This window comes from Talpa occidentalis, unplaced genomic scaffold (assembly GCF_014898055.3).
Source record: "Talpa occidentalis isolate TD23 unplaced genomic scaffold, MPIMG_talOcc4v2.1 talOcc4.4, whole genome shotgun sequence".
Classification (NCBI taxonomy): domain Eukaryota; kingdom Metazoa; phylum Chordata; class Mammalia; order Eulipotyphla; family Talpidae; genus Talpa; species Talpa occidentalis.
In genome coordinates, this window is record NW_023604295.1 from 44,301,970 (window position 1) to 44,329,598 (window position 27,629).

Consider the following 27,629-nt stretch of genomic DNA (forward strand, 5'->3'; position numbering starts at 1 on the left):
TCTGAGGCTGGTCATCCTCACTGTATTAACAATCACAAACTTTTCTAGATATTCTGCTGACATATGCTCTAGAGATAAGAATCCCTCAGGTCATTTCGCAGAGCTATTTGTGCAATCTGCCCTTCCTTCTCTCAGAGCAAACCTGCCAGACTTTTGGCGTCCATTCAGACTCTGCTTCTGCTGAGAATGAGGGAGGTAAATTTACCTTAAATGTCACAGCTCGGTTATATTCAGTATGAAACGCACCATCCCTGTCAAATGAGGAGAAAAAAGTGTTAACTGTAAGAATGGTTGCGAAGATATATACCTTTGGTTTCCTGCAGCATCTTAAGATTTAGCTATTCAACACAGTTTGGGTTTTTTTTTTGGTAAAGAAATAATTGTAAAAACAGAAAAAAATCATTCTGAAATAAAATTAATCTAACTAAAAACTACTGTTCACTGAGAATACCAATGAAAGCTTTCAGCCCTTCCTTGGAAATTGGAAATGCCACGTGCACTTACTGGTAATGGAATAATTCGACCTTTTTGTCCTTTGGGCTCAGGTCAACTTTCATCTTCTTGCACAATTTTCTACTCTCTGCGTCACTGAAAGACACAAGTGTCGGGAACCATTTGTTATCTAAAGTCCTCACATAGGTGTTGACAGAGTAAAATATTCCAGTGGCCTAACAGTAAGTCAGGTAACGGGACATTCTCAAAAGCGAGTGAGAAGTTCACTACAGACGGGTTCTCACGGGATTGGAGAAGGGAGCAGCCAAGAGTTGCGACAGGTCAAGAAAGAAGGGGCCAGGTGGACAAGAGGCTGCCCTGCTGCCTGCAAGAGGCCGCTCAGAAAGATTTGGACAAAGGAGTCCCCAGAATATGAGGGGGTGGACAGTCTATGCTAAGGTGGAAAATGAACAACTAGTATAGAATCACCTGGGGAAGCTTTGGAAAATATCGGCCCCCGGCTTCCCCAGATCACTAGATCAGAATCTCTACCTGGGACCCAGCAAGTTATGTTTTTAGAGCTCTAATGTGTGCTGTATGCCACCTGCTATCAAACCATCTGGACTGGGATAAGAGGGAGAAGTCCTACAGTGTTTAAGAAGTTATGAAATCTGACCAGTTACTGACAAAGCTAAAAGGAGAAAGGGGAACACTTCAGTGCAGGGAGCACCACCTCTGCATTACCACACTTTCAAAATCTGCATTATCACACTCTCAAACATCTGTTAGATGTCATTCACTGTTTACACAGTGCTCATGCATGAGCTCATGTAATTGTAGTTTCCTTCCTGTGAGACCAAGGGACCGCAATTATAATGCTGGACCAGCAGCATCAGCATCATCCAGAAACCAAAACCTCTGCCCGCTTAGACCTACTAAATCAAAACCAAGGTACTTGAGCAATTGTGTGTTAAGGAGACTTTCTAGGTGATTCTGATGCATGCCATGCACAATCTTGCTTTCTCCTCCACCTCCATGAAGTTCGGTTGCCCCTATGCCCCACACTAGCTGCCTCAGGGAACGTTGCCATTATCATGGCCTCCCCAAGACCTCACTGCACTTAGTCAAGTCTGCCCAATACATAGCAAAGGCAGCAGACACCCCACCTGGATAGGGTTCTGCTGGTTTCTTCAAGGTCCCCTCCCCAGATTCGAATCGGTCACCCAAGCCCAACGGCCCCTGTTGACTACACTTCATGAAAAACTGTTCTGCCAGGTATGACAGCCACCTGAGGGAAGTCCCTCATCTCCCACCTGTTTACATACCTCACCACCTTCCACAGCCATCAGCTTCACACAGCTGTGCATCAGTCCCAGAACAGATGGACTAATTAAACCATTCAGCTCAATTCTAAAAGCAACGCTCATCAGTGGACAAACAAAAAATTGTTTTAAGTGCAAATATACAATTTGCAATTCAAAGCAAGTCATACTCTCATCTTACTGGGGAAGTGCAGGAAGGTCAGAGAGGGAGTGTGTAGGGCACACTCCTGGGATCCCCTGCTCCACCCCACCCGGGGTCCAGGGTTTTCCCTCCTTATTTAGTCCCACCTGTGCTAGCTACCACTGTGGATGCTGCAGCTCCCAGCCCGGGTCTGGCACACAGCAGGGACTCAAGACACACACAATGGATTCAGAAAGGAAGAGCTGATGGCAGCTGATGGCAGTGCTCCCTCAGGGGAGCCCCTGAGGTGGTGAGGGCATTTTATGATGAGGAGAGTTCAGAGAGAAGGGATGAGCTGGGTGGAGAGGAGACCCAGAGAGGCTGAGAGCATATATCAGAAGGCCCTATAAAGGCAGCCCACAACATCCAGTTGCTGGGATCTTTCTGGCCCTAAAGCTCCGTGGGACGCCATGCCAGAGTGGAGAAGGCCATTGCACACAAGCCTACACTCACAGCTGTGATTGCACCATGGGTTTGCCTATCCCACAGGGGCTCTGTGGTGAAGCCACACATATAGGCACCAGGTTTGTCGGAGAACAACTGTGTCCAAGGAACCCTCTCCCTGTGGTGGCTGGCACAGGTAGGACTAAATAAAGAGAGAAAACCCTGGACCTGGGGTGGGGTGCAGCAGTGGAGCCCAGGAGCTAATTCTTTGGGAGAGAGGGTGCTACTCAGTAGGCTTATAACCGCTTACTGGGCCCTCTCCCTGTCCAGCTCTGCTCTGCTGTTCTCACCTGTTTCTCTGACCACCTACTGTCTGTCCACCTGTAATAGCAAATAATGACAAGGGTAGGGACAGAGTTTCTGGTACCCACGGGCCTCCCTATTCCCAGCCTGGCATCCAGCAGGGGCACCGCTAGGGCCTACTCACACTGCTGTACCTGCAGTGGCTGCTCAGACTCTGCAGGCAGCCAGAGGGGAGAAGGCCATTGCACACAAGCTCTCTTCCACCAGGCCTGGCTGGCAGCTTCTCCTGGGACATTCAGAAAGCAAGAGAAGGAGTGACAGGACTCTGAAATTCCAACCCCAATCCCTGCCTGCTCTGACAGAACCCAATCCACAGAAAAGTCTCGGTGAGTTCCCCAGCCCAGGCTTAGAGGCAATGCTCCAAATCAACCAAGTCGGCTGAGAGGAGCGGGGAGGGCAGAGGTTCTCCAATCTGTTCCTCAGTCTGGACTCCTGCCTGTGAAGCTAGCCCCCACAACAGTCTGTGGTCCCCACTCCAGTTAAGCGAATCACAGCTCTGTCTGTCTCTGCCACAGGACTTGCTATTGAAGAATCTGTGCAGCCCTTTTCTTTCCCAGGAAGGCACTGTTCTCTCCTGCCCCTAAACACTCTCTCTCTGAGGGGAGGGTGGGAGAAGAGAGCCCCTTCTCTGCTATCCTCTCTCCACCTCTGGCCCACTTATCCACTGTAATCCCCATCAGAAGCATTTGTTCCATAAAAGCCAAGGCTTGTGTGGTTCACAGCTATTTCCCCAGGGTTACAACAGCAGCTGGCACATAGCAGGCACTCTCTAATCTGGCTGATGAATGAATGCATGAATGAATGATGCTATCCTCTGGCTGCTGGGATGAGGCTCTGTACTTCCAGCTTTCTGGGCTCTGTCTATTAAGCTCCAGGAACCCTGCCAAGAGACAGTGCTGACAGTATGCCCATATTAGCTCCCCTCATTCCTATGATTCTCTCAGCGTATAAGACAGAGAGAGAGAGTGTGTGTGTGTGTCTGTTGTCTGTGCTGCACAATTTGTGTGCAGCAGACAAGACACACAAATTGTGCAGCACAAACAACAGAAGTTCTAGGAGTTCAAAAAGGGGAGAAAAATTACCCAAGCTCAGGCATCTGGGTTGATAGATGAAGCACAATTAATTGATTTACTGGCTATCTCCTTTTCTACCTCCTTTCCCTAGTCAGTGACTAAGGTTTCACGGGGAAAAGGAGACAAAGGCAGTGAGTAGGGAAATAAGCTTTGCTGGTATGGAGCAGGAGGAAAAAAACCCCATGGATCATGTAGGGTGATCCTGGCTGTGCAAAGATTCTCCCTTGTCCTTTTCCTGGCTATCTGGCAGGACCAGACATCTACTGGAATGCTGGAGCCCACCTCCCTCTGCCCACTCATTACCGCTGCAGGGGCAAAGCATCAAGGCAGGGGCCTGATCCATCCTATCCTGCCCCACACTGCCCCTAGCTCTCCTCTGTCCAGCATGTGGAGGAAAAGATTATACTCTGCACCTCAGCCCTGGCCCTGACAGACACAAACATGTGGGTATTTCATTTGAATTTGCTGTGGTGGGGCTGGCTAGCAGTGCGGAATGGCTGCTGCAGGTGATGTGCTGTGCTCACTAGGTTTTCCTGCACGTAACGATCATCCAAAGACCAGCGACTCACTCCTGAAGTCAGACCCAGGGATTATAGGTGGGGAAGTGACAGCAGAAAGAAAAAGAAACAAGATGCTGGAGGCTCTGAAGGGGAGGTATGACCTTCACAAGTTGCAGTCTAAGTACTCAGCCCTCCCTGGAGGAAGGCCCAGCTGCCAGCTGGAATGACTGCCGGCTTCTAATTGGCTCTGCCACCAGCCAGCCTGTGACCTCTGGCAGGAACCTTGGTTTCCCAAGCTTCAAAATCAGCCGTCCACATGAACTGAATGGCGATTTCAATTCCTCCACTGGGTCAAGTATTACGAAAGCATCAAGACTGGTCACCTATATCCTGACATTAAACTAGGAGCCAGAAGCCAGGACAGAAGGGAGAGACTGAGAAAGACCTGAGCCTCCATCATCTCTGTCATAGCCTCCCACCCAGATCCTCACTCAGCCAGCTGGCATCGTTACATCCACAACCACGAGCAGTCTCCTACAACAGGGCAGAAAGCTACCCTGAGAACCAAAGGCAAGGCCCCCAGCCTCTCCTGGCCACTAACTGTGTGCCCTTGGCTAAGCAGCCCTGCTGCTGCCATTTCCCCATCAAAGAGGGGTACATCTCTCCCAGCTGCCAGGTCTGACAAGTCAGGATTCTGAGCAAATGGACCAGTGACCCCTAAGGGTAGGTAGGAAAGAAAGGGTAAGAAGAGAGTGTCCCCACTTTAGAGACAGGAAGAAATAGGAAACAAGGAATGCGCGAGAACAAAGCATACTAACAGAGTGACTGCTAGGTGCAGATACCAAGGACAAGGTGAAAGAGGGTGGCTGGAGAACCACAGGCAGGAGACAGAGAACAGTCCTAGAATAACTGGACCTTGAACACGGACAAACCTTGGTGATCACACAGCACTCTGAAGAAGGGACTCGCTACGGTAGGGAGCCTCCTGGCTTGGCTGCTCTGCTTGGTACATACCTCAAGAATGCACATAATGAAGTATGAATTATGCAGCACAGTTAATAAAAGTGATGGAACTAAGAGAGAGGAACATGCTTTGCCGCTACCTGCCTTCCCAGCCAGCAGTTTCTTCCTGCACCTCAGCTGGGGCCGCCTTACCCCCAACGTGTACATGGCAATGTGCCAAGCAATATCAGAAGCCACAACAGAAACACGGTTCTTTTTCTGGAACTCTACTTCATCCCCACGGTAAGTAATATTAAACATGAACATATAAGGAAGCAAATGCTAAATGCTAAATAAAAGAATTCTTAGAAGAAAACAGGACTTCCAAATGAGTTATGCCAGCCCAGGCAGATCCCAAATCTTAGGATGCCAGGAAGCAGCACTGCTCTGGGGAAAATAAGGCAGATGGGAGAAAAGGGGGAGTAGGGAAGAAAGGAAATGTGGCTCGGTAATCACCTTAAACCCTTGGAAAAAGAAAGCAGGGAGCACCCGAGAGGGCAGTCTTGGCCCAAGGAGGATCAGTCCCAGGAATTAGCATACCAGGCACAGCTCTGCCCGCTGGCTCCAGCTCAGCAGCCCAGACAGTGGCACTTCACGCCAAGCTGAGCCCCGATGTCAGGCTGCAGGGCACGAGGGGAATACCAACTCCCTCACACACAACCAACTTAACAACCGACAACCACCACCAGCCAACCCGAGCGTGGCTGCAGAGGCCTGAGCCAAGAGGTGGAGTGGGGAGAAGGGAGTGCTGGCAAAAGCCTGGACAGAAGCCAGACACCCTCCAGACACCTCACAGCAACAAGTTATAGGGCGGGGAACCTGGAGAAAACCAACAGAGAAGGGTGTATGTGTGCGAGTGTGAGTCTCAGGCACACATGTAGGGGCAAGGAGGAAAGAACCAGAAAAGCAAGAGGAGAAGAAATGCCCATGCAGTGAGGACAGGAGGAAAGAGACCAACAGAACAGGGGAGGCAGGGACCCAGAAAAGGGAAGAGACAACAAAAACTAGTATGGAGGACCTCCCTGGTGACGCAAGGGGTTAAGCACAGCACTATGACGCTGTCGCAGCCTCTGCAGCACGAGTTTGATCCCTGGCCAGGGAGCTACCCACATGGTGCAGCAGACCTCTCCAGGCTCGCCTGCTGCTCCCCTCAGCAGTGTATTTCAGTAGATCTGACTGTTCTGCTCCCCACTCTGTCTCTGGTGAATCATCTCACCCCCCCATACTTCTGGCCTGTACCCCAGTTCTTGTATGCATAAATAAATAAATCTTTTAAAAAAAAACTAGTATGGAAAGATAGAGAGAGGCGCACACGCACACGCACACACATACACACTGTGCTAACAGCTTCTGGAGTTTTCTAAATCATACTAGGGATGAGAGCAACTTGGAAGATTCAACTCCACATTTCACTGAAGATTAAACTGAAGCCCAGAGAAGGGCAGCAACTTCCTCAGAGTCCCAAAGCTATTTGTTGTCAGAGCCTGAACTGAAAGCCAGGTTTCCCGAGCCATGGTCCTACAAATTCCACAGCACCCCATACTTCATAAAGGGTGGAGAAAGATATCCACATCCTGGGGCTGACTCTCATACCTGGAACTTTCTTCAGGGACATCCTCACAATAGCTAAAGAAAGGATCCTCACCCAATAAAACTGTTCAATGAAGAAATACACCATTTCTCCCAATCTTGGTCACATGAAAATTAACAACAGTAGAATAGCTATTGCATTTAAACTCTATTCTGAACTTTACCCAATCCTTACCATGGACTCAGAAAGAGTGCAGGATATGTACTATTGTCCCATTATACAGGTAAGAAACAGACTGTCCAAGGCCACAGGGTTGGTAAGTAGCAGAGGTGACCCTTCAACCCAGGACTTCTCCTGCATGCAAGGCTTTTTCCAATATTCTATGTACCTCCAGAGCCTCAGTGCTCACCACCACAGCACTGTCCTCTCTCAACCCAGAGTACCCTTGTCCCCTCACCTGTCTTTTTATGGGAAAAGCAAAGTGCCTGTTCACTCCTGACCTTCTTATCACCCTAACCCCAAGCCTGGGGTCCCCAAGTCTAGCCTCCAGAGAGATGGGAATGACAGCAAGGTCCAAGCCACAGGAAGCAAGCTCTGGCTGACCACCTGCTACTGCAAGAAGATGCTGGCTCAGCCCCCCTACCTACCCCACGGCAGACAAGCCACAGGCAAGTGTGCACACAGCACTTCAGCCCCCCCCATCCATGAGAAGGCCACGTGAACGTGGGAATCAGCCAAGTACAGCATCATGCCTTGCACAAGCTGGTGTTGGGTAAACAGGTTAACTACCTGTTTTCCTATATTCACTCACTATGTGTCTTTTCTGTGTTTTTGCCAAATTGGGAGCTAAATATATGATATGAGATGTGTGTGTGTTTGTGTGGATATACACCCCAGAAGCAAAGAGCTGACCACAAAGAGATGTGGAAATCAATCCCAATGATTAAAAGTAAAGGGAGCTGAGTAAACTCGGGATTCACACTCTCAATCTCAAGAGAGTCAGGGAAATTCCACCAAGAGGACCATGCCCCCGCCAAGAGACGGCCTCCTTCCTAAGAACTCCCTCCCTAGGCTGGTGCTTATTCTGCCACCTTAACGCTGGAAAAGTGTCTGGGAGGAGGGAGGTCAGGAAGGAGAGAGAGTTCTGGCAATGGGACAGGTGGGGGGAGTGGGGATGCAGTTCAGAGAGAGTCGGCAGGTATAAACTACCTGCCCTGGGCTGACACATCTAACAGCCACCTCAGAAGTCAAAGCAGCAGTCAGGTAGCCAGTGGTTCCGCTACCTTTACGCTGCGGCCAGTGTAGTCTTCTTTTAAAGGCCTTGGTTGGGCTAAAGCCTATGTGTTCTCACTGAGATCTCCCCAAGCAAGCCTACCAGGTACCCTGAAATTTCACCTTGCCTCTCTGGGCATCCAGGCCCCCTCTTTAAAACAAGGAGGTCCCCTCTGTTGCCCTTTTTTTGATATGGAGAGACAAAACTCAAGTGACACATACAGCAGAGTGAAAAAGAAAAGCACGGAGGAAGGAGGGAAGAAGCAGGGGTGGAAAGAACAGGAAAGAGCGAGAACCTGCCCCTTCCCTCTCCAGTCCAGACATGCCACCGTGATACGCGGAGGTCTTCCTGCAATAATCTCTCCTTCATCTCCTCTCACCCAGAGTCTGAATCAAGGGACAACTCCCTACTTCACCCACCAAAGTCCCCAAGGCACCTGCCCTCCAGCCTTGCAACCCCATGTCCCCAGGACATACCCACAGTCTACCCAGCAGATGGTGCCTTGTCCTTTCACCGCCTGGGCCACAGTGGACAATAACCTGAGATGACTTTCAGCTGCGGCCTCTGTAAAAAAAACAAAAATTAAATGTCTGTGCCCAAGGGCACCAGGGCCACCCCTGCCACCTTTCCTCACAAGCAAGAGAGGGTGGCGCCAACCCTGGGGGAGTAAGGTCCTGAGGACGAGTTAAAACACAGTCTGGGCCCCACCTCACCCTCCTTTAAGCCACAGTCATCCTCAACTCCCAGTACAGCCTCTGACTCACCACCTTTCTAGCACACATTCTGACAATGCTATAACCAAACAATTCCAATTCTATAACCAAAGTAGGAAATGAGTTTGCTCCATACTAGTCTGCCTGGGTGCCTAAGCCAGGAGTTGAAGAGGGCAGGGGCCAGATCCTTCCTTAACCTGTGTATCGCACACTCATCCAGGGACTCAGCACAACTTAGTAATTAAATAACGTTTACTTGTGACACAGGCTCTGATGGAACAATGCCGAGTGTCCCCAGTTACATTTCATAGCCCACTTCCCAGAAGCCACAGAAGCCACGCTTGCAGCTCAGTTACAGAGCAGAGAACGATTCCTGGGGACAGGATGGAATGAACACAGGCAAGGAAGAGTTTTTCTGTGATCTAGGTGTCAATCCCTGTGGGCTTGGGTGAATCATCTGGAAAGGACCGTAGAAGGGCAGTTTCTTAGGGACAGCTCCTGTGGCCAGGATTTTAAACTGGCAGCTACAGTGGCCCTCTGCAGAGTAGTAAGGCCAGTGTGTCACATCCTGTCACACCTGTGAGCTCACTTGGAAGGGCAGGCAGACGCGTTGGGGAGCAGCCTGCCACCTCCCCCTGCCAAAAATCTAATAAGTCCTAAGCCAAGCAGAAATGATGTTTGGATTGTTTGCCTCCACAGATCTCCTTTCCTAGTGTGGCTAATGCTAGCTGTTTGTGAATATAAAGCATGCTGAGCCTTTCTTGGAAGGGAAGAAAAAGCATCCCTCAAGAGCAGTGCACAGTTACCCAAATGAGCGCCCCCACCAGGGCAAGGGGTACAGTTGAAGTGGGCAAGACCATGGCTCCACCACTCGGACTGGGCTGGGGAATGGCATTGAGGTAGAGGGATATGAAGCACCCCCTCCCCTATCCTGCCTTTCAGCTGCAGGTCACAGTCCTTGCAGCTGGGCTGGCAAGAGCCAGGAAGTAGGAAGGTAAAATCATCCTGGCAGGGAGAGGAGCCCAGCAAGGGAAAGCTGTGGGAGCTCCACAGGCAACAAAAGAGACAGGCTGGGTAAGGGCCAGAGGGAAAGTAAGAGCACCATAGCCCCACCCGACCCCCTCACCCTCACATCCCACTCTAACTTATCACAACCAAAGCCAGGTCTCAGGGCCCCTCCATCATTACAGAATAAAAAGATGCCTTCCTACCCTCCACCAGGGGAAGCACGAGGTGGAGGCAGCACAGGAGACAAGCTCTACCATCCACCAGCTGGCAGACGGCAGGCGAGTCTCTCTCAGCTTCAATTTCCTCACTTGTAAACTGAACAGTGTCTGACAACCTGCCCTGCGTCCTTCATGGCAAAGGAACAAATGAGAGAGTGTCACAGAAGAGCCTGGCAGAATTCTGATAAAATCATGAGCTTTCATATGACAGGACCCACCCAGAGAAGGTACCAGTGTCCTGACAATGACCCAATTCCAGGAGCATCTAAGGGGTAAGACATGCTGATTTAGGACCCTCACCCCAGGTCTCGAAAGCCACCCTACTTCTCCTTTGCCTCAGTGTCCCCTCTGTTCTGGACAGCAGAGAAATGCTAATAACATGGTAGGCTCACAACAACCACCCCAGGGAGTGCCAGACCCTCAGAAGGGCAAGGAGCAGCATGTCTGGAGGATGCAGGCTTCAGGAGGGACACACGTCCAAAACATCCATCAGCCCCCAGTGCCAATGAGTTTTGGGGATGAGTTGCCGGGAAGAGCTCTGCCCGGAACTGGCCCAGCCACAGGCTGCTGCTTCTCTGGGGTACAGAAAACTTGGCATCCTTGGGAGCAGCAAGAACACTTAACTCTGCTGGAACAACATCAACAGTCAGACTTTCACACTTGCCTGAAGTCTCAGCCAAGAGCGAGCAAATCTCTCTCCTTCCACTCTGCCCTCACCAGCCTCAAGGTCAGAAGAGGCAAGAATACTCCAAACTCAGCTTCATGTTCTGACCCCTGAGTAGGACAGACGGGGGCCAGGCAGGGCAGGGTTTGCCAGCTTGGGCGTGTGCCCTCACGCCAGGGACCAATTTAGCTGTTGACAGCCTGGCCCAGTCAGTTAATCAACAACTCTGGCGAAGTTTGCCCTGGCAGGGTTGGTCTGTGCCTGCTCAGGAAGCCAGAACATCCTTCCCAGAGCTCACTGTCCTCTGCTCTCTGTCACAGATGTCCTCTCCCTTTGGAGGTAGTGAGGGACTCCAGATGGCTTTTCCTATGAAATACTGGTCAAAGGGAACTAAAATGACCTCTTAGGAATCCAAAAGGGGAAGAACTAATGCCCCCTGTGCCTCTGCCCCTATTTTATGAGGAAAGCTGACAAACATGGTATCTGTTAAACCTCTGAGCGGTTTTGATCCTCAGGCGCTGCCTCCCACCTCTGCCTCCACTTCCTCCCACACCCAACTATCCCATCCCTGACTGAGGAGCCGAGACCCGGAGGGGCACTCACCAGATTTGGAGTAAAGCACCAGTACATTATTCCGGGTCCTGAGAAGTTTTTTCAAGTCCTTGGGGTCAGAGATTCTCTCGATGAGTGAGGAGACCTTTGTGGAGCACAGCCACATTGGCAGGACCACCTGGGAATCAAGGAAACAAGAACCATTAACTCCAGCTCCTGGCTGGGCCCGAGAAAAATTTGTGCCCACAGATGTGCTGCCTAGAGCACGTTTCACGTCAGAGTTATTCAGGACACACCATCTCAGGACACCACACTTAGCTTTCACTTCATCACATCATGCCCCACCCACCACCACCAACTACCCACCACCTCCCAGCCCACCTCCAGTCCCCATTTCACCCCTTCCCTTCAGGCACTTTTATGAGGTTATATGGACAGGCATGCTGCATAAACTTACTTGCCACTCATTCAACCAAGACCTCTCTAGAAGGTTTATACTCTACACCTCACCACAGGTACCGTACACTGGAGCTATGTGAAAACTCCATTCTACCTAGATGAACCAAAGCACAAAATCCTCAGAGAAAATCGCCTCTCAATGTTTAGGATGGGAATGTATGGGTGCGTTTTCAGTTTTTCCCACTCAGTCAAGTAATCTCAGGAGGCAGTCAAAAGTAGTGAGCCAATTCTCCCAGACAACATTGAAAGCCCTGGCACTAGAAGTACCAGGTATCTCTTCAGGCATAATGAGGGATAGGCTGAATGGGGGAGGGGTGCTGGGGGGTGGAGGGAGGGATATAGGGGTGGAGGCGGGGTGTACAGTTAAAAGCATTGTATGAGGAGCAGTCATAGCAGATTCCCTCACCCAGTACACACAGATGGTCAATGCTCCCTTGCCAGGATGGCAGAAAACATGGAGGTAACTTCAGGGAGAGACTGAATAAGAAAAATTCTACTGGGTTGGGAGTGTGGTCCAGAGAGAACAAGAGGATTTAGGGAAAGTCTACAAATTGAATGAGTTCACCCACCCCACCTAAGCCCCGCCTCCAGCATCTCCCTTCCCTTTTCTAGAAGGCTGCCAATTCTATTCCCCCAGGCAAAAGAGTGGGGAATTCTTCTCTGGGGAAACTAAGGGACACAAAAAAAACAAAACAAAACACAGAAACACAATGATTTGAAGACAGTCCAATGAAACAGATGAGTACCCATTCAAATACCCACTGTAAGATCCTCCCAATAAACAGGTGCCCTCACTCCCTCTATACACTCAGTCTTCCTGTGATCATTCATGTAGACAGATGACCATGCTCACCAGATATCTGAGGAAAGTCCTCAACACAAAAGACACAGATGCAAACAACCAAGGGAAAAATTAGAACTTAGAAGAAAAAGAACAGAAGGAAACAACAAAACTATAATTATTATCCTCAGAGAAATGAAATAGTACATTCATAAAAACAGTAATAGCCTGCTATGAAAAAGCAGTAGTTAAAGAGAATCAGTTACAACTTTTGAAAAGTAAAACTCTCATGAAAACTAAACATTTAAATAAGATTGAAAGTAGAATTGTAAAAAAAAAAAAAAAACCTTCAGAAAATACTAAGAAATAAAAAACAGGAGAAAAAAAGAAAAGGAATTTAAAAGATACATTCATTAGGCACAAGAGTCAAATTAAAGGAACTCCAGAAAAAAAGAAATTATCAAAGAAATAATTCAAGAAAATATTCCAGAATTGAAGGATATGAGTCTCCAGTTGAAAAGGACCAACACCATGAATAAGAAAAGATTTTCACCAGCGTACATCACTGAAAATTTCCAGAACACTACTGACAAGGAGGAGATTTTGAATGTTTCAAAGGAGGAAAAAAAAAACCCCAAAACACCCCATACAAAAGACAGGAGGCAGAAGCAGCAAGGTTCTTCATCAGTATACCAGAAAGCAGTATTTGCTTCACAATTCTCAAGCAACATGATTTCCAACTAAAATTCTATAACCAGTTAAAGCACCTATCAATTGTGATTAGAAATTTCCTCAGTCTTAAGACCTCAGAGGAGAAAAATTCATTTACCAACAATATACCCTTTCTCGAGAAACTACTAGAACTAATGCTCTACTAAGACAAGAACAAATTAAAAAATGAGAAAGACATGGAACCCAGAAAAAAAGTATCCAACAGGGAGATGCAGGAGAATCACTATGATAATGCTGAAGAGAAGACAAAGGGCAAGTGTTCTGTAGCCAACAGAGCAGTTAGCCCAGAAAGGTACAATGACAGCGGGTTGTGGAATAATACAGTTAAGACAAAGTGACAACTATAGTTTATCTGAAATGCTTGATTATATTGAAAGTAGTTTTAATTTCTGCCAGAAAAGTTAAAAAAAGAAATTAAACAATCTGACTACAGTAACGCAGCTAACAAGTAGCGGGGCCAACATCTGAACCCCAATTTCTCTAATTCAACCCCTGTGCCCGCTCAGGCCACTGCCTCTTTGCAGGCAGAAGTCTTGGGTTGAGTCTGAGCTCTCCCACTCAATAACCTCAGCAACATCACTCACTTCAACATCACTTGTAGATGTTAGTGCCTCAGATCTGATATGGAGATAATAATACCTCAGGCCTCATGGGACTGTCGTGAGGATGAAATAGGATAACTTACCGAACATGCTTTATAAATCAGGAAGCATTCCAATAACATCAGTTATCATAAAATATTACACATTTCCATCTCAGCAGAGAAGACAGAAATGTGGTCATATTCTAATGTTTCTAAATATAATCTCTTGGGATTCAACGGTTTCTTCTCTCCAGGGTAAAACCACCTAGGAGGAGGCGTCATGAAATTATTTCTCCATTCTGCCCTACCGGAGCTGTGTACAATGCCACTGCCCTCATGTAGCCCCCTTCAAGCACTCACCAAAAAGTTCATTCTGTTTTATTATTACATGTTATTCCATTGCTCCCAGGGAGCTAATGGACTTCAGACTAAAAATTACCATAGCTCAGTGCACACGATTAAAGACAAAAAGACAAGAATCTGCTGCAAAACACATTTGAATCTGCTCTATTTTTAATCCTCAGATAATCTGACCAGTTGAGAAAAACAACTGCCCTTGCCCAGTGCCTCAGGACTCTGACCAGCACACCAACCCTCCTGAGACTGGCAGGTATCCGGGGAGAAGGATCAGAGAAGGGCAGCCGGGTGGGCCAGTGCCTACCTGCCCAGGCAGCTCTGTGGCATGTAGCTGAGCCACAGCAATAGCAAAATGTCTACAGCAGAAACCACAAAAGCCTAGTCTCACAGCATAACCACAGCTTCCTTCCTATAAACCAGTGAATATCTCAGGTCATCTAACCTACAGCCATCTTCAGAGTAAACAAACCACTCTTGAGCCAGCTACCAAAGCCTCTGACCTAACATATACCCTCACAGCTAAGAACCTAAGCCACTTAAGATACACTGAGCAAACTGACTTTGCTTGAACACCTGGCATGATGATAGGGCTTAAACTGAGCACCGCCAGCAGCGGGCCTGGTTTAGAGCTCTTATGGAAGGCCTGTCTTCTCCTCACCCACCCCCATCCCCATCCCACCACCTAGACAAAGCACAGGAGGGTAGAGCCTAGCATAACATCTGGCCCCTTGAGTGCCCTCAGCAAATGTCTGTCCAGCAGTCACCATGACATATCACACTGGTCGCCAACCTCTCATCTCTGTGGAGGTCACCACTACTAGCACCATGTTACAAGGTGAGTCCAAAGCAGCTCTCAGGAGACCCAAAGGGAACACCAAAACCAGAAAGACTGCAGCACAGCAAAGCCTGGCTTGTAGGTAGTGGGCAGGTGTGTAGGGCCTAATCCAGGTCTTGAAAGCCTGGCTCAAAAGTCATCTGGCCATGACTTCAGATGGGGCAGTCACCAGGGGGACTGGAGGTAGAGGGACCAGCTTGGAAGCTGCCCAAGTGGAGAGAAGTGGATCAATCCAGAACCTGAGGGAAAAATAACAGAATTCAGTGATTATTCACATGTAAGCAATGAAAGAAGAGAGAAGAGGCTAACGAGACTCCAAGGATTCTGGGCAGAGAGCAGAAACAACAGCAATAAATGGGAAAGCATGGAAAAGCAGCAGCAGAAGAGGATTCTACTTCGTGTCGAGGAAGATGACAAGCACAGGTGTGCATGTGTGGACTGTGAGACACCCCAGTACAGGCATCCTTCCAGGCCAGAGAGCAAGGTTCAGAGGGTGAACCAAGGCCTAGCTGGAGGAGGAGGGAGGAGGGGGGAGAAGGAAGGAGGAAGAGCAGGAAAGAGAAGATGGGAAGTGCTGTGTCAACACAGACCACAGCGGAGACACACAGAATAGGCGGCAATCGATCCACAGGCAAAGGCTGGGGCAGAGTCCCCAGGGACATTCTGAGAGCATTTTAGTAGCATGAAGGAGGGGTACAGCGAAGAGAAAGCACACCCCACGGGGCAGCTGGGGGGAAGACAGGAAGAAGCGCAGGCAGCCCGGCAGGGTCAGGAGAAAGATGGGCTGTCTCTCCTGAACCCAGGGGAGTCACGTGAACACGTGTGGTCACAGAAGAAGCAGGATTTGCCTAGAAAGGCAGGGTTGGGAGATTTGGAATGGAGAGGGGAGAAGTAGGATCCAGGGGGATCCAGGGTACTTGGTGTCCAAAGAGCTAAGATGCCAGGCTTAGCATCCCTGAGAAGGGGGAGGATGTTTGGTCTTGGACAGACCCTCACCTTAGCAAGCAACCACAGGGCCAGCTAAGAGGGTAGCCCCCTCCTCCCTCCCCTAAGCCCAAGGGGACTCTCCTCCAGCCCACTTAACATTCTTCTTTCTCCTCCACTTGAGTCTATTTTAACCTTTCCCGTGTGCACGCTCCTTCCTCCTCTGAAATGCAGTGAGCCTTGGGTAGCCTCACCAGGCACCTTCCTGTAGACTTCGTAGGTCACAACCCACAAACCTTGATGACAACAGTAACCGCTGCAACAATAACAACATTTAATGGTGCACAAACTCTCTGCTCCTTTGTCAAGCCCTCAGGGAGAAGCGGGCAGTGTTTGAGAAGTACTCTAAAGCCAAGTCACCTTCCAAGCTCACCCTGGAACTGTTCCTGGGCTTGGCAGCCTCTTTACATTCTAAGTCATTGTTTGGACATAAAAAGTGAAAAAAAAAAATCTCCTTTGTTCACCACACAGACTCCTGACCTCCAATAATTGCTTTCATTCTGCTCACCAACCCTCAGCTTTAACAGTATTTACCTCAGGGCTGCACTACCCCATGGGCTGCACTGAGACCCATAAAACATTTCCCTGGTGCAGGACAGAATAGGGAAGCTGGGGAAGACAGCATCCCTATTTCTGCTGCTGGAAAATTCAGGCCCCCAAAGGCAGGTCCCACAAAGAGCCAGCACCTCCGGCCCCTACCATGTAACAGTACCAGTCCCCCAAGTGGCAAACTCTGTCAGAGCACCAACACTTCCACTCAGAACAGCAGGTCCCTCCATCAGAGTATCTGCCGCCCCTGCCCCCTAAAGTCAGTTCTCCCATTAGAAGACAAGGCACACTCCTCAGAGTCTACTAGCACCTAATGTGCCTGGCATGGAAGCCCTCACCCCACCCCCCAACAGGTGTTTGCCAATATGATGGGCCTAGAAGACACAAGGAGCTCCAGCCTAGAGGTCTACTCCCTTTGCGGGATTACCACCCTTCAGACACCAGGGGAAGAGCACTGTTTCTGGAATGAGACAGACCTGGAGTCAAATCCAGGTCCCTCATTTATAGCAAGGCCATCTCATCATCTACTAGCCCCCTCGGAGTAGCATTTCTCCACCTGTAACATGGAAAGGGTAATACTGACACCTGCCTTGCAGGGTTGGCTGAGGATTAAATGAGGGGGAAAAAAGTACACAGAGAATCTAACATAATGCTTGGCATACAGAAGTACATAATAACCATAATTATCTTTATTAGCACTATTAGCGAAACATCACAGATAGAGCAAGGACAACAGTAAAATGGGAACCACCTCTTCCTCTCCAGAGCCCTGCCTACAATCAGGTGACACAGCATGTCCAGACAGGAAGGAGTGGGCACAAGCACACAGTCACCATCGTAAAACCGGGAGTCATCACCCATCTGCACAGCGACCCAGATCCAGAGGCCACATAGCACATGGAGAACACTCCTTTCAGGTTAAGTGGCCCTCACTATAACCGGAGGAGTAGCTAGGTATTAGCCACTCCCTGTAGATGAGGAAACTGAGGCTCAGAGAGGCTAATGACTTACCAAAGTCAGAGAGAAGGTAAGTAGCAGAGCTAGGACTAAAGCACAGGTCCCCCAGCTCCTGGCCAGAGGTGGTCTGCTTCTTTCAATGCCATAAAATCCCTGAACTTGGGGTAACCCAAGCAGAAAAGGGAAACCTTCTTCTCAGGCAGGGCCCATCAAAGCAGCTAAGAAAAGGCCAAGTCTTCCAGAATCCCATGGCAGGGAAGGCCCCAGAGAGGACTGATGCTAACCCTTTGCTTCCTCCAAGCCCAGAGAATCTTGCAGTGCACCACGGTCTGAGGGCCCTGGGGCAGTTAGCCCAAATCTGTGGCTAATCTGAGGCTATGTACAGTTAAGCAGTCTGTGCTCCATTCCACCTCGCTCTCGCCTTCTAATATACAGCAGGTACAAACTCCTCGCTCTTAATTTAACTTCACTTAATGAGGGAGTAACCACCCACCATCACCACCAGACTAAAGAGATAAAAGAGCCATACAATTCTGGAAAATAATAGGGAGAACAGTCCTTGCCACATCACACCCTCGGCTTTAAAAAGCTCCAGATCTCTGGGGTCCGTGCCAGCACCCTCACATTCCCTATAGCCAGGCAAGCTGTCAGTTGTTATAGATTCACTATTCAATGCAGATCATGCAGCCAGAGGTATTCAATTATGTAAAAGCAGCTAGATAAAGGAGGAAGATTTGTGGACAGAAGTTTAACATTTAGGAAAAAGAATGGAGGTGGAACTTGACCTTTTTTGCTCTGTCACCTGAAAAAAGATACTCTTCTTATGTTGGGAGCTGTGAAGAAGCAGGTTTAATTTAGTATAACCCACATTTTGCTCAAAATAGTTTTGAAATGTCAGAATCTAAAAGTCTAGACTCTTAAGAAGCTAGTGGTAAAGGGATCCAGGAAAAAAGGTTAAAAACAGATGACCTGAACCCAAGATCTGACAACTCAAGGTGGCTGAGAATTTACAGCTGGAAGTTTGGTGGAAAGAGCAAGAAAAGCAAGGTTTGTGCTGACTTGGATATTTACTGGCTGTGTCACCTTGGGTAAGTCCTCCCACTTTCTCTAAGTTTCAGTTTCCTCCTCTGGAGGGGTTAACAGTGATTTCTAAAGTCTTATCCAATCGTGACATTTAGTTAAATGTGTTCTGTGACTACCATAAATACTGTAAGGTAATTACACCTTGTGAATAAATCACTGAATTTCCCTGGGCATACGACCACCCATATTAAAAACAACAGCTCTCCCTTGCAGCAAATGACTAAATTTTGGCCCCTGAAACATAAGCATATGCTCCGAAAGTGAGAACTCTTAGGAACTACCCCTAAAAGACATCACACATAAATAAACCTTCTTAGTCCTCTCCTCCTTTGGCCAGCTGAAATTTGGCCAAGATGGCTGGAACTTAGGCAGCACCTTAAACAAGGACAAAGGACTTGCTAAAGTAACACGATAGACGGTACCTGGGTCCCTGAGCCACAGAGAGATATACTGATGCTGGATACCCCTCTCCAGGCTTTTCCATAAACAATCTTTTTAAGGGACTATCATTCTGGGTTTTCTGGGGCACACATACAAATAGATCTTGAGTACTCATGGAAACAAAAACTTTAACCTGAAAGAAATATTAACATATGCTCTGGTTGGGATATTTCAAAGATTGATGTTGAAGGCATCATAACATGCATTATATTTTAGATAAATTATTTATAAGGAAGGAGACAGACATCAAGGATTTGATTTACTGTATTCTTCCTAATTACCCAAGTTTCAATAGTATCTGTTCTTATCAGGTATCTTGGTAACCTAGTGACAACTACCCACAAATGAAAGGAAAATTAATTAGTAACTCTCCAGTTTCCCTACAACCTCAGAGCCCTTTATCAAAATGAAATCACTGCAGGAGACTGAAAGGCTAAAATATCCCTTGAGAGTCACAGACTTGAGCTGAGTCAGTTGATTGCCCAAATACAGGAATCTTCTCAAAGCTCCTCACATGCCATCTCAGCCTGCCCATAACCCTCCAGAGTGCTGAAACTCCCCAGAGGCTGCTAAACTCAGTGACCCAGATGTCTTGGGAACCAAATATGTTAATAAGTAAAAATCCATGGCCTCCCCCTACAACTTCATCTTGGATCATTCCAGTCATTAGCAAGTTAAAGTTCTCGCCCACTCACACATTATTCCACCAGTCTCTCACACTCTGGGGATGGCAAACACATGCCCTCTTAGGATTGTGTGGGTGAAATACACCAGCTCCTCAGATGTACCCACAAGTCGCTTCCCTTCCTGAATGATCTGCCCTGGACACAGTCAAGTTCATGATTCTCAGAGTCAGCCCATACCGGGAACAGAGTCAGAACTTGAAGGCTAATGTGTTATACTCTAATTTGTTTTGAAAATGAATACCTATTCTTTTATTATTTAAAATGTAAGAAATTCATCTTACTACATATCTTGACTGGTGGGTCATAATTTAAAACAAAATGTTGAGAAACACCATTAATGAATCTCTTAAATATCGTGCCCAACTGCCATATACTACTGGCAAAAGCCTACAAGCTAGCACAATTCTTTTAGAAACTAGTGGCACAACTTACCAATTATCATGAAAGTATTTATACACTTCAAATTGGTAATTCCTCTTTGGGGAATCTGTCCTGAGATTGGCACATCTAACAAAGATGTGACTTGCATAGTCCTACTTGTAAGCATCAAACCCTAAACTTGTAAGAGTCAAAAACCTAAACACCTGAAAGACAGCAGGGAATGATTAGAGGAAATCACTCAATAGAATATAATCTTTAAAAATTGTGCAGGGTCTCCCCTGGTGGCGCAGCCATTGAGTGTTGGGCTGCGAAGCTGCCCGCAGCCTTTGCAGTGCTGGTTCAATCCCCAGCAGCCAGTGAGGGTCCCACATGGCGTGCAGACCTCTCCTGCCATGCCTGCTACTCCCCTCAGTAGTGTACTCGGTCCTTCTGCCTTTTCTACTCCCCACTCTGGCTCTGGTGGATTCTCTCACCCTCCCACGCTTCTGACTGTACCCAGTGCTTGTACAAATAAATAAATAAATAGTTTTTTAAAATAAATAAATTAAAATTAAAATTGTGCAATGCAAAAACATTTGTTTTAATGTTAAGTTTTGAATATTGGGATACAAAAGTAGATAGTTTGACCATAACTCTATGCAAATAAGATTACAATTAGAAAAAGACTGGAAGAAAAAAATGCACCAAAATAAGGCTTTGTCCTTGGGTAGGTTTTACTCTTCCTCTCTATTATTCTAATATGCATGTCCCAAAAAAGCAATTATAATAAAAAATCAAAATCAACAGGCAACTATAATTCAGAGCATTCTGCAGGGGAGGAGGAGGGAGGAGGATCAAAACAGGGGTGAGAAAAGCACAAGGGACTATGGTGATGGTGCACCGATGAACTGTGGTGGGAATTTCATGGGGACTACACCTGAGAGGAGAAAGCACACATTCAAGAAAGATGTAAAATTTGGGCCTCCCCTGGTGGCACAGCGGTTGAGCGCTGGGCTTCGAGGCTGCCCGCAGCCTCTACAGCGCCCCTTGGTTCCTGGCTGCTGGCGAGGGTCCCACAAAAAAAAAAAAAAAAAAGAATGATGTAAAATTTTTTAAAATGCATGTCCAATTTAAATATTTAAAGAAAAAAATTTGCCATCATTTGTTTACCATCATGTAAATAATCAAGAACCTCAAAGTATCTCCCAACAAGAAAAGAAAGCTTTATAGTGGAAAAGACTGGCAAGAACCACCTGGCTCTTAACTAAAAGACCAACATTAACACCACCAATAATGGGTCAAATCAACTTCACATGCCTCCCACCATAACGCGCTGAAGGGAAACTTCATCAAAAACCAAACTGAGGGATATTTTTTTAAAATGTCAAGGTCACAAGTAAGAATGGCACAGATAAAAAAAAAAAAAAAAAAAAAAACAAGCAACAGGGCCTCCCCTGGTGGCCCAGCGATTGATGCCCACAGCCTCTGCAGAGCCGGTTTGATACCCGGCCACATGCGAGGGTTCCACAAGGCAGGAGAGACCACTCCTGCCCCCCAGCTGCTTCCCTCAGCAGTGAATTTCATCAGTCTGCCTGCTCTGTTCCCCACTCTGGCTCTGGTGAATTCTCTCACCCTCCCGCGCTTTTGACTGTACCCAGTGCTTATATAAATAAATAAATAAATCTTTAAAAAACAAAAACAAAAAAAACAAGCAACAACAAATGTTGGTGAGGATGTGGTGAAAAGGAACTCTCCTACATTGCTGGTGGGAATGCAAACTGGTCCAACCACTATGGAAAGCTGTCTGGAGGTTCCTCAGTCTACTATAAATGGAGCTACCACAAGACCCAGCAATTCCACTCCCAGGGATCTACCCAAAGGACACAAAAACATTGATCCAAAAGACCACCTGTACACTTATGTTAATGCAGCACTATTTACAATAGGTAAAACCTGGAAACAAACCAAATGCCCAAAAATAGATGACTGGATCAAGATGTGGTATATATACACAATGGAATATTATTCAGCAACCAAAAAAGATAAATTCATGTCGTTCGCAGCAATGTGGATGGAGCTAGAAGGAATTATGCTCAGTGAAATAAGCCAGAAGGAAAAAGAAAAATATCGCATGGTTTCACTTATAGCCGGAATATAGGGGAACCAAATAAGACATCAGTGTAAAAAAATAATAACAGTATAAAACACAACAAAGCAAAAACAGACAATTATAAATCAGAGACATCCTGCAGGGGAGGAGGAGGGAGAGGGATCAGAGGGAGGGAGGGAGGAGCACAGGGGACTGAGGTGATGGTGCACGGGTGCATTGGTGAAGGAAACTCTATGGGGACTACACCTGAGGGGGTGGGGGGAAGCAAATATTGTTTAAAAATGAACAATGATGTATAAAAAATAAATTAAAAATTAAATTAAATTAATAAATGTCAAGGTCACAAAAGACAGACTTAGAAACTGGTCCAGATTAAAGGAGAGTAAAGAGATATGACAACTGGGGCCTCCCCGGTGGCGCAGCGGTTGAGCGCTGGGTTGCAAAGCTGCCTGCAGCCTCTGCAGCGCTGGTTCAATCCCCGGCTGCTCCCCGGCCACCAGAGGAGGGTCCCACATGGCGCGCAGACCTCTCCTGCTGCCCGCTGCTCCCCTCAGCAGTGTACTTCGGTCCTTCTGCCTGTTCTGCTCCCCGCTCTGGCTCTGGTGAATTCTCTCACCGTCCCGCGCTTCTGACTGTACCCAATGCTTGTATAAATAAATAAATCTTAAAAAACAAACAAAAAAAAACTTAATAGCAACTTAAATAAAAAACATTAAAAAAAAAAAAAGAGATATGACAACTGATGGTAAGTTATGATAATGGATTGTGTGCTGAGCCAAATGCTACATTCCTGATTTTGATCACTGCTTGTGGTTATGTAAGAGAATGCGACTGTCCTTTCTTTTTAGGAAATTCTGAAGTATTCAGAAGGCAAAAGAGCATAATGTATACTCTTTTGGTGGAGAATATGATAATATATGTGATAAAATGTTAATATGAGTGGAATCTGGGTAAAGGACAGAATGGAATGCTTTATTTTCTTCTTGCAATTCTTGCATAAGTTCAAAATCATTTCAAAATTAGAGTTAGGGAAAAAAAACTTACCTAAAAAAAAGAAAAACAAAGGTGTCCAGAACACAACTAAACACTGCCCATATCTTCTACTGGACTTCTAATACCTTCTGCCATCCAGCCCGTGCTTACTGGCACTTTCCCAGAGAAGAGTAGGTTCTTTATCTGCCCTTCCCACTTCCAGCTGACTATATTCCTGTCATTCGATAGATTTTTGTTGTGTTTTTTTTTTTAAGAATATGTAATATTTCTTTAATGAGCAAGGATGAGAGGTGATGTTCTGACAAAGCATGGGAGGTAAACTTATCCCCAGCTTAGATAGTGTTTTATAGAAACTATTATTAGGAATCTGCAAAGTACTTTGCATGCAACAGACACCTAGACTGGCTTTGACAGATATATACAAAAGAACATTAATTTTATTTTATTTTTTTTAAGAACATTAATTTTAAATATGGGTACTTTATGCCCCTTTAAAAGAGCAAATTTAAGCATATGTTACTATCATGGTTAAATACCACTCTTCACAAGGAGTCAAAGGCTTAATGTCAGACCAAATGTGGGCATTTCCACTATCGATACTTCCCAATGTTCAAGGATCTACCCATCAATGATCCACCCATCAATGAGTCCCTGAATGGGTGTATGTGTGCGTGTGCGTGTGTGTGGAGGAGGGTGAAGGGTGGGTGCGTTGCTCTGGAAATGTGGACTGCTGATTATAGTTGAGGAATTAATGTGTTTATTGAAAGAGAAAGAAATGGGAAACCACTTGGCATGGAATAGAACCTAAGAGAGTATTTTTTAATTCCAAAATCTAGGGCCTGGGGATTAGCCCATAATAATGATGATAGCTGAAAGTACACAGTACTTACTGTCTGACCAGGAGGGCGCTAGGTTCACACTGTTAGCAATTTATCTTGGCAAGTGAGTTAAGGTGGTATTTTCACTATACCTATTTTATAGATAAGGAAAGTGAGACTAAGAGGAGTTAAGAAACTTGTTCAGCACCATACAACAGGTAATAAGGGAGCTGTGTTTCAGCCCAAGTCAGCCCAAGTTGCCATCAGAGCACAAAGATGACAGATTCCTCCAGCCACACACATCTTTCTGCTTACTCCTATAAATAAAGGGCAGCCGCATTTCTTATACTTTGCTTCCTTTAAAAACCATACCTTGTAATTGTCTTCACAGTCCAGACTTCCCCCTATACTGCGCACAGTATAAATGTGACAAGGGACAATTCAGGGGCAAGACAACTGATCTGAGAGCTTATACAAACAGGTTTTTCTTATTCTGAAATGCAACTTTGGTGCATTTAACCTGGATTAAGTCCCTAAAGCTTGTAATGCTTTGGAAAACTTCTTTTAGAGCCAAGAAGGCTTTGGGCCAGGGATAACCTGGTAGGCCAGGCCTGTTAATCAAGAACTGGTAGAGGGAACAGTGAATTAGGCAGCACAGAGGGAGGAAGAGCGGGTGAATTCCGACTTCAGGGAATCAACTCTCCCTCTAAGCTCTGTTAATTGATAAGAAAATATCAGTTCAATTGCTTATAACCTGTGGTATATAGCCACGCTTTTACACATGTTGTCTCATTCAATCCTCTAAAGTTGAAAATCTAAACCAGTGTTATCTACCTTGAGGCCTCAACAGAGTCAAAAAATCAATTCAGTGGGTTAATGTCATTTTAAAAATGACATTAAGCAGAAAGCATAAGTGTGCACCATAGACAGCAAGACTAAATATTAAGTGAGATATATCTGTTATATTTCTTTGTATATGTGCTTGTATATAATGGAAAATGTGATTGTTCTTGCAGGAGTTGTAGTAAAAGTGTCTGGGGAAACTGCTAAACAATCTCTGTGAGAGATGGGGAAAAGGAGGCTCAAAGAAGCTCCAGGACCACTTCGAGTCAAGTCTTACATGGCAGAGCCAGGACTCAGATGGGGTTTTCTGAGCCAGGATGCTCTTCTCTTTGCCTGTCAGTGTAAATCCTTACCACTGGTATCCCCAGAGCTCCCGTCACTCACTAGAGCTCTACCCAGAGCAAGACCCAAGAGGGCCAGCAAGTCGGCTCTCCCTTCCAGTCTCGCTACTGCGGGTAACCAACTGAAAAGAGATGCAAAGGGACCTCCCTGGTGGTGCAAGGAGTTACGACACAGCACTATGAAGCTACCTGCAGCTACTGTAGCACAAGTTCGATCCCCAGCCAGGGAGCTACCCACAGCAGCAGACCTCTCCTGTGGCACCCGTTGCTCCCCTCAGCAGTGTTTTTCAGCAGATCTGCCTGTTCTGCTCCCACTGTCTCTGGTGAATCCTCTCACCACCCCCCACCTCTGGCCTGTACCCCAGTTCTTGTATGCATAAATAAATAAATCTTTTAAAAAATAAAGTTTAAAAAAATTAATTAAAAAAAATAAAAATAGCTAAATTAGATACCAAATGGGTTAATGTCCCTCAGGGCACTAACCTTCAGGTCTCTCTTCTCTACCAAACAAATTGTTTGTACCTTATCTAACTTTACTGAGTACATGTCCTAAAGAATGACAAACAAAATTACATTCCCTAGAACTGGACAGCTCTTAGGTAAGATTCATAAATAACATTCTAATATGTCATTACAAGTTTTAGGATAATTTTTCTTTATACAAAGGTGGATGAATCTGTATCTCTTTACTAATCTCTACCTGTAGAGATTTTACTAATCTCTACCTCGAGCCCTCCTTCTATTATGAATATAAGTAACAAATTACAATAATACTAGAATTAGCAGAGAAAGTGCTTATGACTGCTAACAACAGAAAGCACATTTTCTTTTTTCCTTCTTTTTGGCCACCTATTCCTCAGAAGTCACATTTTCTCATCACATTACAATTGGTACAAATATCATAAAACACTGTTCATGCACATCACTACTTAAAATTACAGAAATTTGTCAAACCTGTCACTAGATCTTACATGACATACTAATAAAGAATGTATATATTATTGTATATATGTGTGTATTTGTTACACTTTGATGACCGTGTTTCAATATTATTGGTTTCCTTTGTAATCCCAAGGATTCTGTTCTATATATCCATGGCATTATTCTCAAAGAAATCAAGAATATATACTATGTGGAAAGGACAGTCTCTTTAATAAATGGACAGTTGTGCATTAAAGAAACTGGAACATCACCGTACTCCATACACAAAAATCAACTCAAAATGAATCAAAGACTTGAATCAAAGACCAAAAACCATCAGACTCCTAAAAGAAAATATAGGTGGCAAGCTCTTTCACTTTGGTCTTAGAGATTATATTTTGGATTGACACCAAAAGCAAATCAACAAAAATGCAAAAATAAACAAGTAGGATTTTAATCAACAAAATGAAAAGGCAAATTATCGAATGGGAGAAAATATTTGTACGTCATATATCTGATTAGGGGTTAGTATCCAAAATATACATATAAAGAATTCATACAACTCAATAGCAGGAAAACAAACAATCCAATTAAAAAATGGGCAGAAGATCTGAAAGTTTTTCTAAAGAAGGAGTTCAATATCTCAAATCATCAGGGAAATGCACATCAAAACCACAATGAGATATCACCTCACACCTGTCAGAATGGCTATCATCAAAAAAACAAGAAATAACTAAAGTTGGCAAGGACGTGGAAAAACACCTTGCGTACTGTTAGTGGAAATGTAAATTGGTGTAGCCACTATGTAAACACTATGGAGATTCCTCATTAAACATTAAAACCAGATCTACCACGTGATTCAGCAATTTCACCTCTGATTATTTATCCAAAGAAAATGAAAACACTAACTTGAAAAGATACCTGCATTCCTATGTTCATTGCAGCATTATTTACAACAGCTAAGTCATGGAACAGCCTAAGTGATAGATGAATTGATAAAGAAAGTGGGGTATACAGCCATGCATCACACTTAAGGGTGGGGATTGCATTTGGAGAAACACTTCATTAGGAGATTCTCAGTTGTGTGTTCTAGAGATATGGTCTACTACACACCTAGGCTATGTGATTACAGCCTACTGGGACCATTGACATGTATGTGGTCCATCACTGACCAAATCATCAACCTTAAAAGGAATTCTTTTCAGCCATAAGAAGAAAGGATACCTTGCCACTTGCCACAACATGGACTTTGTGGGCCATCATGCTAAGTGAAATAAGTCAGACAGAAACACACATATCCTAGATCTCACTTATATATGGAATCTGAAAAGAAAAAAAAGACGACAAGAAACTCATGGATAAGTGAACAAATTGATGGCCACTGTGCGGGGAGGGGAGTGAAAAGGGAGGAGGCTTAAAGGTAGAATCTCCCAGCTATAAAATAAACAAGTCATGGGCACTACAGTTAATAATACTGCAGTATGTATTTCAAGCTTGCTCATAGTAAATCTTAAAAGTTTTCATCACAAGGAAAAAAATTTCTATATGTTTGATGATAGCTGTGTTCATCATTACTCAAA

General features: G+C 45.8%; 1 protein-coding gene across 1 annotated transcript in view; it reads right to left on the minus strand.

The window, feature by feature from the left end:
* Positions 1 to 27,629, minus strand: part of PDIA5 (protein disulfide isomerase family A member 5) — an 87,542-nt gene that overhangs the window by 52,355 nt on the left and 7,558 nt on the right. Inside the window, exons 2-5 of the mRNA XM_054700512.1 lie at positions 11,268 to 11,394; positions 8,538 to 8,625; positions 505 to 588; positions 206 to 251 (exon numbers count right to left, since the gene is read on the minus strand). Of these exons, the coding sequence (XP_054556487.1) occupies positions 206 to 251; positions 505 to 588; positions 8,538 to 8,625; positions 11,268 to 11,394 (345 nt within the window). The remainder of the gene's footprint in view (positions 1 to 205; positions 252 to 504; positions 589 to 8,537; positions 8,626 to 11,267; positions 11,395 to 27,629) is intronic.